This window comes from Anser brachyrhynchus (assembly GCF_964034855.1).
Source record: "Anser brachyrhynchus genome assembly, chromosome: 4".
NCBI lineage: Eukaryota > Metazoa > Chordata > Aves > Anseriformes > Anatidae > Anser > Anser brachyrhynchus.
Genome location: NC_137698.1, coordinates 23299719 through 23313818, shown reverse-complemented (window position 1 = coordinate 23313818; position 14100 = coordinate 23299719). Strand labels below are relative to the sequence as shown.

The 14100-nt window shown below is 38.3% G+C and overlaps 2 protein-coding genes across 26 annotated transcripts in view; one reads left to right on the top strand and one right to left on the bottom strand.

Moving 5' to 3' along the window:
• The window catches only part of LOC308194613 (uncharacterized protein), a gene marked incomplete at its 3' end in the record, with an annotated part of 64235 nt that extends 50386 nt beyond the window's left edge, over nucleotides 1-13849 (bottom strand). For 14 of the 25 annotated variants that reach the window (XR_013950739.1, XR_013950740.1, XR_013950741.1 and 11 more), the window contains exons 1-3: nucleotides 8765-9798; nucleotides 2566-4415; nucleotides 452-536 (exon numbers count right to left, since the gene is read on the bottom strand). Coding sequence is in view for 2 of the 25 variants with exons in the window: in XM_080590728.1 (XP_080446854.1) it covers nucleotides 8765-8775 (11 nt within the window). Of the gene's footprint in view, nucleotides 1-451; nucleotides 537-2565; nucleotides 4416-8764; nucleotides 9804-13580 lie in introns of those variants that run through there. The other 11 variants (XR_013950737.1, XR_013950738.1, XM_080590728.1 and 8 more) reach the window with 7 other exon arrangements.
• The window catches only part of LOC308194612 (uncharacterized protein), a 975354-nt gene that overhangs the window by 53451 nt on the left and 907803 nt on the right, over nucleotides 1-14100 (top strand). The gene's annotated exons all lie outside the window — the stretch shown is intronic.

Sequence of the window (14100 nt, the reverse complement as noted above, 5' to 3'; positions counted from 1 at the left end):
AGGATCAGTATGTAGGACAACAACTGATAACTAGTGAATGTGTTAGCTTTAAAATGCATATACAGGTGATGATATGAAAAAAGTGCATAAGCAAGATTCATTATACTCTGCACAACCATCTGCAACAGCACTTGTTTGTTTGTTTGTTTGTTTTGTAGTACGTTTAAGATTTGGCTTAACAATATGCCATACAGTACTCAGCACTCCAATACTCCGTATTGCCTTGGAGTACATATAAGCTTTTCAATTTTAATTTTTTGTTCCTTTTGCTCATGACAGATTTTGTCAGAGACTTCAACACAGTAGAAAGGTGGCAAGGACAGAGGGGGTTAAAAGCAATTAACTCAGTGAAATAAAATAATCAACGTAACGTCAAACAGCTAGGGGGTTCTTAAGTAGCTACAACATTACCAGTATCTGAGGGAGGAACTTCTATCTGTTGCTACCCTACCTAAGTAATGATTGTATTAAAGATGTCTCCCAGATGCTTCGTGCTCCACTGACACAAAGCAGTCATACGGAACAGTGTACAGCAACTGGAAGAGACACATGAAATGAGATCTCTCAGAATTTTTATATGAATTCCTGATCTGATCACAGTGCTAGGTGTAAAACAATCACAGTCATTGTAATTACTTCTAAATCTGTACCATGCCATTTATTTCTGTTACTAACACGATTGTTTAATAATCCTTCTCATTGCACTGTATATAGGTATTATCATTGAGCCTGCTTCTGTAGAACAATGCAAATCAACAGGAGTACCAGTAGACCAAAACTTTTCACGACCTGATCTCCATGGTTTCTAAGACCATTAATATGGGAGCAGCTTAACAATGCTGTGGATGAGATACAGACAACACTCCTGCAATTTAAATGTGACGTGTTTGTCTGGTGGACTTTGTAGTGACACTGGGAATGCTAAACTGGATTTGAAAACCTGACCTATGTATTTGCATGTTAACATACTTTATTCTATTTAACTGCTCTCAATAGCAAAACGATTGCATTGGGTATATTTTAGATGAACTTTCTGCTTTGATTTCAATTAAACTTCTTTGCAAAACAAAACAAAATAACAGAAATCTAAATACAGAAAAATAAATACACATTTTAGAAGACCTTAAATAATCCTCAGTCAAAGAAAGATCTTATTATATGAGTACAACATTCCTGCAGAAAAAATGCTGGCACGTGTGTAGAAAATGTCCTTGCTATAAACGACTTTTGAATTGAAAAATTCAGTGCAATTAATTAATGCACAAATAATAGGCATAAATATCGGCATCTTCTTGTACATTTCTGTGACTACAGAATGCTTGCATTGGTCTGAAAATGTATACATTTTTAGCAATTTATTAATTCAACTTGATCTGATACTGCATAGGCTGTGTCCCTTGATTCTAAGGAATATATCGTCCTGTATATTTCTTACGGACAGCAAGGCATAGCCCTTACGTATGGATGATACTAAGTTGTCATTTTCTAGAACTAACAGGATGATTAGCAGAATTCCCAGTTTCCTCTGAAGTTTACTAAAATGCTCCTTAATTGCTATTCTCCTGTACATCAAACACTGTCCTATGGAAGGAGAACAGCTCAATGGAAAAGGCATATGTGCACAGGATAAACAGACTGATGGAGGGGAAGTGAAACAGAAATTATATCTACTCCATCAATGAGGAAAAATCATAATATTACTGATTTACATGTTTTTTTTTTCTCACAAAGAAGAAACTTGCTTTAAATTCCATTTGCTATTGAAATAGCAAGTATCTCACAAGATATTTTATATAATAGGAAGATATTTTTCATTTTTGTATTTTGAAGTCTTCCACAAAATATTTAAAACGTCAGTTCAAATATCTGTGGACTTTGAAGGATTATATTTGCATATGAGATCTTAAGGTACTTTATGAATTTTCCTATAATAATATGATATAGATAACATTACCTTCTTAATGCAAGTAAATATGAATTTACCACACTTTTACCCTTTTTCCCATTGAAAAATCCCAAACATGAGCTTTGGGAATAATCCTGAAGTGGTTAGAATTTGAAAGTGGCAACAAAAATTCATAAAGTCATAGACTCATAGAATAGCTTGGGTTGGAGGGGACGTTAAAGACCATCCAGTTCCACCTTCCCTGCCATGAGCAAGGATGCCACCCACTAGACCAAATTGTCCAGGGCCCCATCCAGACTGGTCTTGAACACCTCCAGGGATCATAGAATGAATCATAGGATGGCTCAGGTTGGAAGGGACCTTAAAGATCATTTAACTCCGATCCCTCTGCCATAGACAGGGTTGGGGTATCCACAGATTCTCTGGGCAACCTGTTCCAGTGCCTCACCACCCTCTGAGTGAAGAATTTCTTCTAAATATCTAATCTAAATCTTCCCTCTTTCAGTCTAAAGCCATTACTCCTTGTCCTATCAATACATTCCCTGATGTCTCTTGGAAAAGCAATACTGAGGATTTTCTAGCCAGATCCACCCACCATTACCCCATCCCACTTAATCTAAAGTATGTTTAGAAAATTATTAACTTTTTGATAAGAATACCTTAGTACTATAAATCAACGAATAAATATACTGATCCATATACTGTAAGGCATAAATATACTATTTTCCTCTGTCAGTGACAGATATAATCTTTCTTCTGTATTATTCAATCCTTCTTTCCTAGAAAAGCACAAAATTTCTGGAAGGTAAAAATATAAGATGTAAGTTAGGAGGACTCCAAAGCAGTCTATGAAAAGTAAATACCCAAAGACATAAACAATTCTTGAAAGTCTAAATAAAGAGAAAGTTAAGAAAGAAATGGTGGTATGGCTGGATTTTTAAAGATGACAATGTTAAAAAACAGGTAAATACTTTATTTTGTCGCTTTTCTCCAGGAGATGGAAGTCAAGTACAAAGTTTCTGAACATAAGTAGTAAGAAAATACCGGAACAAACTGATAAATTGAAAAGCCGTACTTCATTAGGCCTAGATATAGTTATCCATGAGTTCTGCAGGAGCCCTGGAGTCATCTAGCTGAACTGTGAGTTTTATGCAGTAGTTAACTGAAAATGAAAAAGGCTGCAGGGTTGCAAATCTGCTTATCCTATCCTAACTATGACTCCAAAATCATGGGTAACAGTTGTCAAAAACAATTACTTTGAAAGGGCATGATATAGGAAAATATTAAAAACCATTTATGAATTTGTGCCTAATTTGTACAGTGCTAGTGCAAAAAGAGAGGATCTTCTACTAAGGAGAGCTAAATTACATACTTCATTTTATATAACAAAAACATATAAAATTATATAAAAATATAATTATAGGGGTTTTTATTTTTAAAAGCTCTTGACAGTAAAATCAGGTACTCATGGGACAAGAGGAAAAGTTTTATCACGGATTAGGTCCAAGTTAATTGAAAAGAGACACAAAAGAGAAATTAAATCACCAGTTTCATTATCTCCAGTGTTTAGCACATTAGTTAATGTGTTGTTTATGATATATTTATTCATGTAAAGGGTCAAGCAGTCAGAGACTGAAATTTGCAGAGGACATAGAATTATATGAGCTGTAATGTCAAGAGAACCCAAGATGGTAGGTGAGTGGAGAAAACAAATGAAATTCAATGTTAAAGTATGAACTAATATATATTAGGAGCAATATTTTAAGCAACCTGCAAACAATGGATGATTGTAATGGCTGTAATTATCTATAGTGATTCAGCTGAAGAAAAAAAAAAAAAGATGTTACGATTTATGGCTGGTGGCACATAAAGCTTTGCAAAACCCTGTAGCATTAAAAAGAAAAACAAAACAAAACACACACACACACATAAATAAACAACACCCAAAGAAACAGCCCCCCCATCTCTAAAGAAATAATGCAATATATATACATATATATATATATATGTATATGAAACTTATAATGCTCTTAGGTGTCATTCATCCCCCTGAATGTGAAATTCAGTTCTGATTATCTGTTCCTAAAAAAGATAGAGAATAAACAGAAGGCGATTAGAACTGAAGGTTGCATACCGAAATATTTTTCTTTAAGGAGACATGACACAGATTCTGAGTAAGAGGGCATACAATGAAGCCATAGAGAATGACAGATATCACACAGGCAGAGCAGCATTTCCAAACATCCTTATGTGATTTAAGCCTTTAAGTTCTGTTTTCAAAAGTCTTTAAGGAACATTTAAGCAAAATTCAAGACCGCCAATTCTCTTTGGTGCTCTGGCAAAATATATGCAAAAAATCGGGTGTTCTTTCCTAGAAAGAACATTGAGAGGCTCAGTGACATTGAAAGGCAACAAAACAAAAACACAGAGACATTTTAATAAATATACCTGCATTTACATACGTGTGTGCATCTGAAGAAAATGTGTAATCAAGCTATGTAATTCGATGCTGTAAAATGTCATGGTAGAAGAGCAGGAATTTATATAAAAAAACAGGATAAAAATAGTAAGATGCAGCTACGGAAAATGATATTTGCCACAGTTACCTTAACAAAGGAAAAACATTGTGTGTCAACCTTGTAATCTATTTAGTGGTGAGCTTGCACAAGCAAGCTGAATCCTCTGGCAAGTAACACTGGCAGAAACTCAGCAGACAACAAAATCATGTACGTTCAGGGAAGGGGCAGAGGGAACTTCTTTTCTCTTGAGCAAAACAGCTTGTTTTCCCTCAGAGGTCACTACCAGCAATTCTTTCTGCCAGCTGACACACTATTTTACATGGAATAAATTAGTCTGGAAAGGCATTATCACGAGTCCATCACTACATAACATTAACCTTAAATATGGCGAGGATTTTTTTTTGGTAGCAAGAACTCAGACTACTAAGACTCATGGAAAATATAACTGGAAAAATTATGTTTAAGGCTCAGAAATTGACTGATTATGTTGGATTAGAAAACAACATATAAAAATTCAAAGCATTACAGGTTGGCCATGGTGGTTTGATGTCAGAGCTTATTTGGCTCAGTCAAGAAGAGTGTCTGGGTAGAACCCCCTTTTCCACTGGTTATCTCTAACTGATTAGGACAGGTTCAGTTGGGTTGTGTGAAGAACAGAAATGCAGAAAATACAGAGCAAAGATATACTGCTGGGAAGAAGAAAGAAATGCAAGTGAGGCTACACAAACCATGACTGTACATGTGGCTATTGGGTATCCTTAGCTGTATCCACAGTATAAGTAACCTACTTTATGGGGAACCTACCACGCAACTATCCAGTTGTGACATTTCTTGCTATTGGAAAATGAGAGTGAAAAAAATTCTTACGATCTGATCTAATACTGTAATTTTTACTTTCACATTATTAAAAGGGAAATTATAATCCAATAATATGACTCCTTACTCTAAAATTCTAAAATGTAATAAAGTACTTCTCAATTTAAAACTTTAACATATCTATAAAATAATTTAGTATCTATTCTAATTTAATATTAGAATATTTAGTATCTATTCTAATTTAATATTAAAATATATGGACATAACTTTGACCAGTTTTATATGTATGAAAGTTTAGAATCTTCTAAAATCCTTAACAATTAGCTAAGGGAATATCAGAAGGTGAAAGGGGAGCATGAGGTGAAAGTACTAGTACTGTATGTATCAGTACATGGAAAGTGTGTAACGTGCAAATTTGGAGCTAAATAATGGGAAATAACATTTTATCCCAGAAATCTGACTTGCAATGAGTTATTTTAAAGCAATTACAATTGTATACTTAAAACTCACATTGATCAGCATATTCAAGGACAGAAAGAACATGGTAGATGACAAGCCCTTGTATTTGCCTCAGATGTCAATTTAAATGTTTTATTTGGTTAAAACATAATATGCACCTGGTTAAAAGATAGATACATTTTATTTTAGTACCTGAGAGATCCAGAATAAATCATCCTTTTTGGTAGTTTGCTCTAGCAGTTGATCTCACCTTGAAAAAATATGTATTGTGTTTACACTTTAAAGAGTTCTGGTGGCACTGTTCAGAAAGACTATGAAGTCTTTCTCCGTTAGATTGAAAAAATCACTAGTATCTGATATTTTGCTCTCTTATCAGCTAACTGATCTCTTTACTTACTCTGTATTAGACTCAATTAGCACTTAGGACTCTTTTCTGTAAGTTTTCTGGTTTTTCATCTCCATTTTCTTGTATAAGAAGTTGATATAGCATTCTTCTATCAGCTTTATGTGTTCTATACATGTGAACAAATTAATCCATCTTTTCTACTAACCACTACTTATTTCCATGTATACAAAATAATAAGAAAAATCTTTTAAATTCAATATGGTAGTGTGTGTGCAGGGGTAGTATTACTGACCTAACTAATTATTTTATGACATTTAATTATTGTAAGAATAATTATTCTCAAGGCTACAATCCCAATTTTGAAAGTGTGGTTTATGTACCTAATTACTAAGCATACAACTATCCAGCCAGAAGTACAAAAGCACTTACTTTTATCAGCCAAACTTCTAACATTCTCAAAGAAAGAATTCACATTTGTTTGACAAGACTTTATCTCCCAAAATACTTCTGCCTTGAATTCTAGCAGTAATTCAAAGCTTTTGAACCATTATGTACTGAATCCCACCTCAACATTCTATTAACTTCTCTTTTACAACATGGGTCATGTTTCATGGATTTTTTTTTTTTTTTTTTTTTTTTTAGCTTTAATATTACACTCACTACTTCCAGGAGTTTCTAAAGTATTCCAAAAGGCCTTTAAAATTGAGACAGTATATATCTAGTTTTTAATTCAGTTCATCTGAATCAGCTATTTTACAAAATATTCAGCATAAAAACACTATTTAATGCTTTCCTTGGAAACTAATTGCTTGGAAAATACTTCACCATCACTACGGAATACAACTACACTCTCCTACTCCTTTCTAGAAACAGAACATAAAAAGTTATGGAACACTTTTTCTTTGTCATTATTAGCAATTTGATTTTCTTGAACTTTGTATAGTTCCATTTTTATATATGAGACACTCTTTTTTTCCTAATATAACGTAATATATGATTTGTTGTCCATAGCTGAGCCTTGACCTCAATTCCATTACACTTCCCAGCTTCTAGTTCATATCAAATCATATTTGCTTCCTACTTTTTACATTTTGATTTTATGCAGATTTTTTTTTTCTAACTGGCGTCTTCATACTAGCAGCAAACCAACCTGGGCTTTTAGAAGTTGTTTCTCCCAGCTGTTTCTCTCACTACAGTGACTATCTGGCTAGTTACTAAGCTGCTACTTCTTGACCTTTTAGTCACAACCTTGTGTCTTCTTATTCTTTTATTTCCAACAAATGCAATTTGCAACGTGCTTAACTTCAAGAAATTAGCCTCTTTGAGTTATGGGTTCTCCACAACATTGCTAAGGACTTTCCTCTGTTTACCAACAGTGAGTACAATCAACTTACAGCCACTGGTCCCTAGGTAACTGTAAACTTCCATTGAAATGATTAATTTATCTTTATCTATCCCAATAAAGTCCAAAGTGGAATAAGTGCATGTATATCTAGCTATACATCTCTTAAACTAGATTCCGAAATAGCAATTTGATTTTTCTTAGGATGGAAAGAAGGGAATTGTCAAGAAAAGAAAAGAAAAGAAATTTTATTTTAGATTTAGAAGAGTAAAAATTCCAATTGCCTTTTTCGCCCATAGCTATATATGTATTATCCGAATATCAAATTTCGGGTAAAAAAAATTAAGCATGTGCATAAATGTTTGCAAACTAGGAACTCCATGAACAGAGAATGTAATAGGAACTGAAAAATAAAGTGTTTTTAAATATCAACATTATGAAAAAAACAGAATGTAGTAGCAAACTAATTTTTTAAAAGTTCTTTTTATACATGAGTATATACAGAATTCTGCAAGCAGTTCATTTTAGCAGCAATTTGACTTCAGGACCACATACACTGGCACAATAGAGACCACAAGTCTGCAAAACATATTAGTTTCAGACCAAGAGTGCTGTACGTAAACAAGTGCAACAAGTGACTTAATTCCTCAATACAAAGCCAGTAGGTACAATCATTTCAGAAGACAAAACACAATTAATATGAAAATTATAACATCTATTTGAAAAGCAGTAGAAAGCCAAACATTTTCTTTTCTACCAATAAGTGTCAAATATCTATTATATCAAAATTCCAGTTATGAAATGTATTACTTCAGACAAGTAATTTTAACAGTTAAGCTCTCTTTCAGTTAACTTGTTCAGATATCTATTCCAGACATCTCTATTATATATATGAGCTTTGATCTTTAAATGCTGCTTGTTAATATCAGTTCTTACTATTATAGCTTTCCTTGCAACTCCTTGATTTCCTAAGTTAATAATCCTGTGAAACCTTGAAGCTAACTTTTTCTAAATTTTTTTTCACACCCCCCTCCCCCCCCGAGTGTGTATTGAGTATTATAAAATACTCAATAGGACCATTACAATTAAATAGTATCATTTATTCCAGTATGAGCTGCAGAAAAGGTTCCAAAACCATGTAAAGCAGCCAAACTGGACAAAGAGCTGTTTGCTACAAAAGAAGTGTAATTGTAGACAAGCATATAGTGCTGAAAACTTCTCCCAACATCTGGTGCTAAATGGCTCAAAGAGACTTCTAGTCAAAGGTGTTGCCTATGTTTTTAATTCCCTTCACTGTATTCTTCCTGAGAATACTAAACTGCAGGTAAACTGCCAACATTCACCATGTCCTGTTGCATTGAATTGTCTGGACTAACCTGGAAATCATAGCAAATGTCTTCCACTTTCCCTATTCCAGGAAATTAGAAAGGTTATCTTCATCTTCTCTTAGAGCTTTCTATCAAGTAATCTTTCCAGGTACAAGACAGTTTTTGTGTTTTGCCTAACAGGCTATACACCTTTATGTCATATTTAAGTGGTCAGCAGGAAGTACCTGAGGACTGAATAAAAAGTAGGAGAAGATAATGTTACTCTGAACATTTACGGTACCAAATACTTTTAAAAGACCCCGTGTGGTGGAAATGGCTTACCTGACCAGTCACAGTATAAATATCTGCCTTTCATGCGTGACAGCCCAATCAGAGGCAAGTCATGATAGAAATTGCTTAATACACTTGATTCCCTGTAAAATGTATCTCTGAGAAGAAAAAAGAAAAAAAAAAAAAGAAGAAGAAAAAACAAGATATACCATTACAGACAGGATTATAAACATTGATTCACTCCACACGAGAAAAAGCACACTGCTCAGAGTCAGCAAAACATTTCTAATCCAGCTCACATCAGTTTCAGCTGCCGCAGTTCAGACATGCTTTGCAGCAGCAGACCACCCGTCAACAAGCTGATACACACATCACCTTGGATGCTTTTTGGTTCAGCTCTACAACTCAGGTAGGGCTATTCTCTGGACAAATGCCACGGAACGATGGCAATTACAACATAGCACCGAAGTGAATGAGCGTTCAAGCACCCTCAAACATAGAAGAATGCGTGCTATTCAGCTCCCTTTTTCACAAATACAAAACCATACCAATGCACGTAACACAGTCGAAGAAGCTCATCCTGACTGCTAAAGGACTCCGATGACATGGGGCCATATGTGAATGTTTTAGTAATGATAGCAGCCTATGTGACATCCCTGTCTATATTCCACAAGATGCAGATCTTCGTAATTACCAGAATAGAGATGGACTACGAACAACACCCACCACCAAAGGCAGCTGCTCCTTCTCTTTCATCTGGATGCCATCAACCCACCTATGTCTGTATGTCTCCTTAATTGAAAAAAATCATCTTCTCCTAACAAAATGGGGAAAATAAGCTGGGGTCAGGTCCAGGACTTATTATTCAAGTGTATTTGAATAAATACATAAACTTAAAAGGCTTAATGTACAGGGAAGCAAATCATCTTCCTCCCATACAGCAGTGTGAGAGTATCCACATTCTATTAAAGCACCACAGCGTTTCCATTTCCAGTCTTTACGATGCCCTTCCTCTCTACCAGATCTGCTTGTTGACATGCTGTTCTTTCAAAATACAAATCATTAGCACACTTTTCCTAATCAGCTATAGACATTCATCTTTGCTTACAGAAACTGGAGAACAGGCCAAAGACTGAATTCTCTAGTAACCGTTGGATGGGCTAAGGTCAACACAATGCTTTGCTTACTGGGTCTGAACAAGGGATATTTTCTACCTTTTCTTTCCTTTGAAATGCTCACAGTAGTACAATTTTCCAAATCCTGGCTAGCTGAAAAAACTATTCACCAAATCTTTGCAAAACTGCAATAATTACACAAGATTACCTAATACGTGTTATTCACTTTAACAGACAGGTGTATAGAACTCTTGATTCTTTACAACGTACGCCAACATACAATTCTGGACACAATTTTAAAACTCAAAATGTCCAATGTATATTTTTGCTAGCTTACCAGAGCTTTGCCTGACATATTTATAAATTGTGATCAAAAGCATTTCAGCTACCTGAAAAGAAATTGAAAAACGGAGTGCAAACCTGCGTGTTCAGCTGTGGAAGAAAAATCCATCTTTTTTTTTTTTTTTTTGGTAAAAAGCCTCCTCCTGCACAGATAAAACGTCTGGGGATAGCAAACATCATTTGTTTTGGAGAAACTTCTTACTGATGAGCTATGTCTCTTGCTATTTAAACAGAACTCGCTCAGATTTGACTGATTTGAATCAGCATTTGAAAATATTAATGCATACGTTCCATTTTCTGCTGAGATTAGTAGATGCATTTGTGAAGTATAACATATTGCACAGGATGTGCATCAGCAGTTACATGTAATATTACCAGCTCTTTAAAACCCTTAGAAGTAGGCTTTTAAGAGTCCAGACAGAAAACAGGGAGTTAAAAGACCATAGAAGAAAGCCAGTATTAAAGTTGGAGGGTGGCAGTGGGGGCTGCATTTTTGTATTTATTTATTTAGCAATCTCAATTTAAAACACTTTAAGAAACCAAAATGCCAACCGTAAGATCACAGGGATTTAAGTGATGAAAGAGGCCAAATGAAAGCCCGTAAACAACACAAGATGAAGTTTAAAAAACATTATGGCTTTGCCTTTTCTTTCTTTTTCCTTTTACTCTGTGTTTTTATGCCATTTTTCCCCTGATTTTCTTTATTGTTGCTATTTATTCTTAGCCTTCTTGTATATTTCTCAGCTCAGAACACTGACTGATATTCTGCTTGCATAATTCAGGTGAACAGACAATACATTAAGTAGCCACCAAATTCATTATTAGCTTGACTTAGTCAAATCAAAGTCCTGTTGAGGTGGATCCTCTTGCCTAAGGAATTCATTTGGATGGAAGCAGATATGTTATGTCAGTATGTGATATTGGTCTTCTTGGGGGCTTTTTTGCTTTTAGATAGTGCTTAGTATCCACATAATAATAAGAGTCTCAGATCAATCGTAAATAAATAGCTTACGATATTTGAACCAGCTGAAATTTCAAATAGTAAAGTACAGCATAAGTGTCAAACTAAATTTAACTTAAATCTCTTGGGGTCTTTTTACCGATTTTGACAGGTGTTGCAATAGGCCATCATTAGTAAAGCACTATCTGAAGTAAAGTACTGAAGTACTACCTTCAGTAATCTCCCATACTTTGAAAATACAGTAGTGTATTCCAATGAGGGACACGTTGTGCTCTTCTGAACAAATGCTTGCTGAACCCCAAAAGTTTACAGACTAAAATAACAGTCAGGCAGCCAACTTTTTACATACTGTCTACTAAACGGCACATGAAGTTGGTGGCTTTCTTTCAGGCATGGACTATGTCTGGCATTTGCAGCTAGCTGACCTTGAAGCTTTCTGATTAGAGATGAAACCTCACCTATTCAAAGAAAGCTGTTTAAAACATTCAGATAGAGATTTTTTTAAAGTGCATTTCACTTTTTAATTTCCTACTGTTCTTCTTCCATTGAGAAAGCACTATCTGAACCCAAAGGGATTTCCACGTCTAGCTTTCATGCTTTTTGTTGCTACATGGCAGTGACCGCTAGATTGGCAAATAGAATAATTGCCTTTGAGAGATTTCTTTAAGGATGTTAAAAGCATGAACCTCGTTCTTTTTAAGTAGCTTCTTAAATAAATGCTTCAAAACAAAGTCAACTATTGATCCAATTCCTTGAATAAAAAGTTCTCCCCATTTGACAATAGGATTTACTACTGAAGAAAAAATGTACATTAATCTTTCTAGTTTATTGTCTTCGGTTGACAAAGGTAGAATTACAGAGTTGCTGCACAAAGAAAGATTTGTACCCTCTGTTTGAAATGGCAAATCTACATAAATTCATTGACTGACTTAGGATAAAAGCAATCTTTACATCTCTACATCTTGTCACCTGAAGAGAAATAGAAATATAATTTATGCTTTATTGCATAGCAATATTGTTGAATAACTGTTTATTCTCTGAGCACACTAGTGATTTCCTTGCTTCTCGCTGGAAGTGAAAAAGAATAACCACAATGTTTATTTACTGCCAGGGGAGAAGGACGGGAATTCTGTCCAGGAAAACTAAACAAACAGAAAAACCCACCTATATCAGAATATCTGCAAGAGTTTGTACCAACTTCCAGGCCTTCACATTTCTGCCCCTGGGACATCTAATTCAAACCTTAATTTCCAAAAGGGGACGGATGGGAGAGAAGATGAGGGTGTCAATATTCCGTCTGTCACGTGTGTGTACAGCGGGATAAAAACAGCCACTGTGGGACAGAAACATATTTTTTTTTTTCTTTTTTTTTTTTTTCCTCCACTGACAGCTGCAATGAGAAGCTGAGCAAGGACGGATGCTGCAGGAGCAGCGAAGGGGATCCTTCATGCGGTCCTCCCTCCGCAGCTCCTAACTTACGGTCCCCTTCCCTTAGGGTACCGGCGGTGGGGCGCCTGGCCCTGAGGGGCGGGCAGGTGAGGCGAGACCTGCTGGGCTGCTCGGGGACCGGGAGGGAAGAGGGGAGGAAGGGGGGCAGCGAAATTAAATTAAAAAAAAAAAAAAGAGAGAATCAATACAAAGGCTCAGCAGCCCGTACGAGGCGAAATCAAGCCTGCTCCGCCGCTGGTCACACACAAGCCCTGGCAAAAGGCGAAAGCGCTGCACACGCACAAAGTGCACTGCGGCTGCCGGGGTCTCCTTGCACACCACCCCGGCGGCGCACGTCCGCACACCCTCCCTTGCACGCACCCGCGGAGGAGCATAACCCCCCCCCCCAAAATAACCCCCACCGCCCCCGGGGCCACCCCGCGGGCAGGGCGAGGCCCGGGGGGGCTCCTCCCGGCCTCCCCGAGCCCCGCTGCCTCCCGCCTCCCTCCTCCCCGGCGCCCGCCTCCCCGCGGCGTGCCCGCCTCCCTCCCTCCGTCCCCCGGCCGGCAGCCGGGCAGCGGGCGGGCGCTGCCGCCGGCCCCACAGCACCGCGGACGGGCTGCGCGGAGCGGAGCGGGGCTGGCTGGGCGGGGAGGGAGGGAGGGAGGGGAGTGGATGTGTGTGTGTGTGTGGAAAGAGCGGGGGGGGGCGAAGGGGGGGAAATCAAATAAATAAATAAGCTCCCCACCAATAAGAGAGGCAGCGGCTGGCGAGCAGGCTGGGCTCGGCTGGGAGAGGTCCTCGCTCGGCTGCGTGTTTGTTTGTGTTGTGACCAGAGCCGCGAAGTTCAGAGCCCAAACGTGTTGCTCCGCTCCGCTCCACCTGCTCGGCCGGCGGGGGGGTGCCGCTTCGGCCGCCCCGCCGCCCTCCGGGGCCGAAGGACGGGAGAGGAGCGCGGGGCCGCGCCCGCCGCCCGCCCGCCTTCCCCTCAGCCACCGCCGGGGAGGCGACGGACAGGTGAGTGAAGGAGGGAAGGAGGGAGGGAGGGAGCGAGGGGGTGACCGGCCGGCTGCCTCCCCGCCGCCCCCGTGCCCTCGCTGCCTGCGGGAGCCAAACTTTGTGTGCCCCCCCCCGATCCCCGAGCCCCCTCCCCAGGCGGGAGGGCGAGCGCCGGGGCTGCGCCGCTTTTGCGCGGGGACGGAGGGGGCGCAGGGGGCGTCCCGCGCAACAGGCGCCGTCCTGCGGGGGCACGGGGGCGGCTCGCCCCC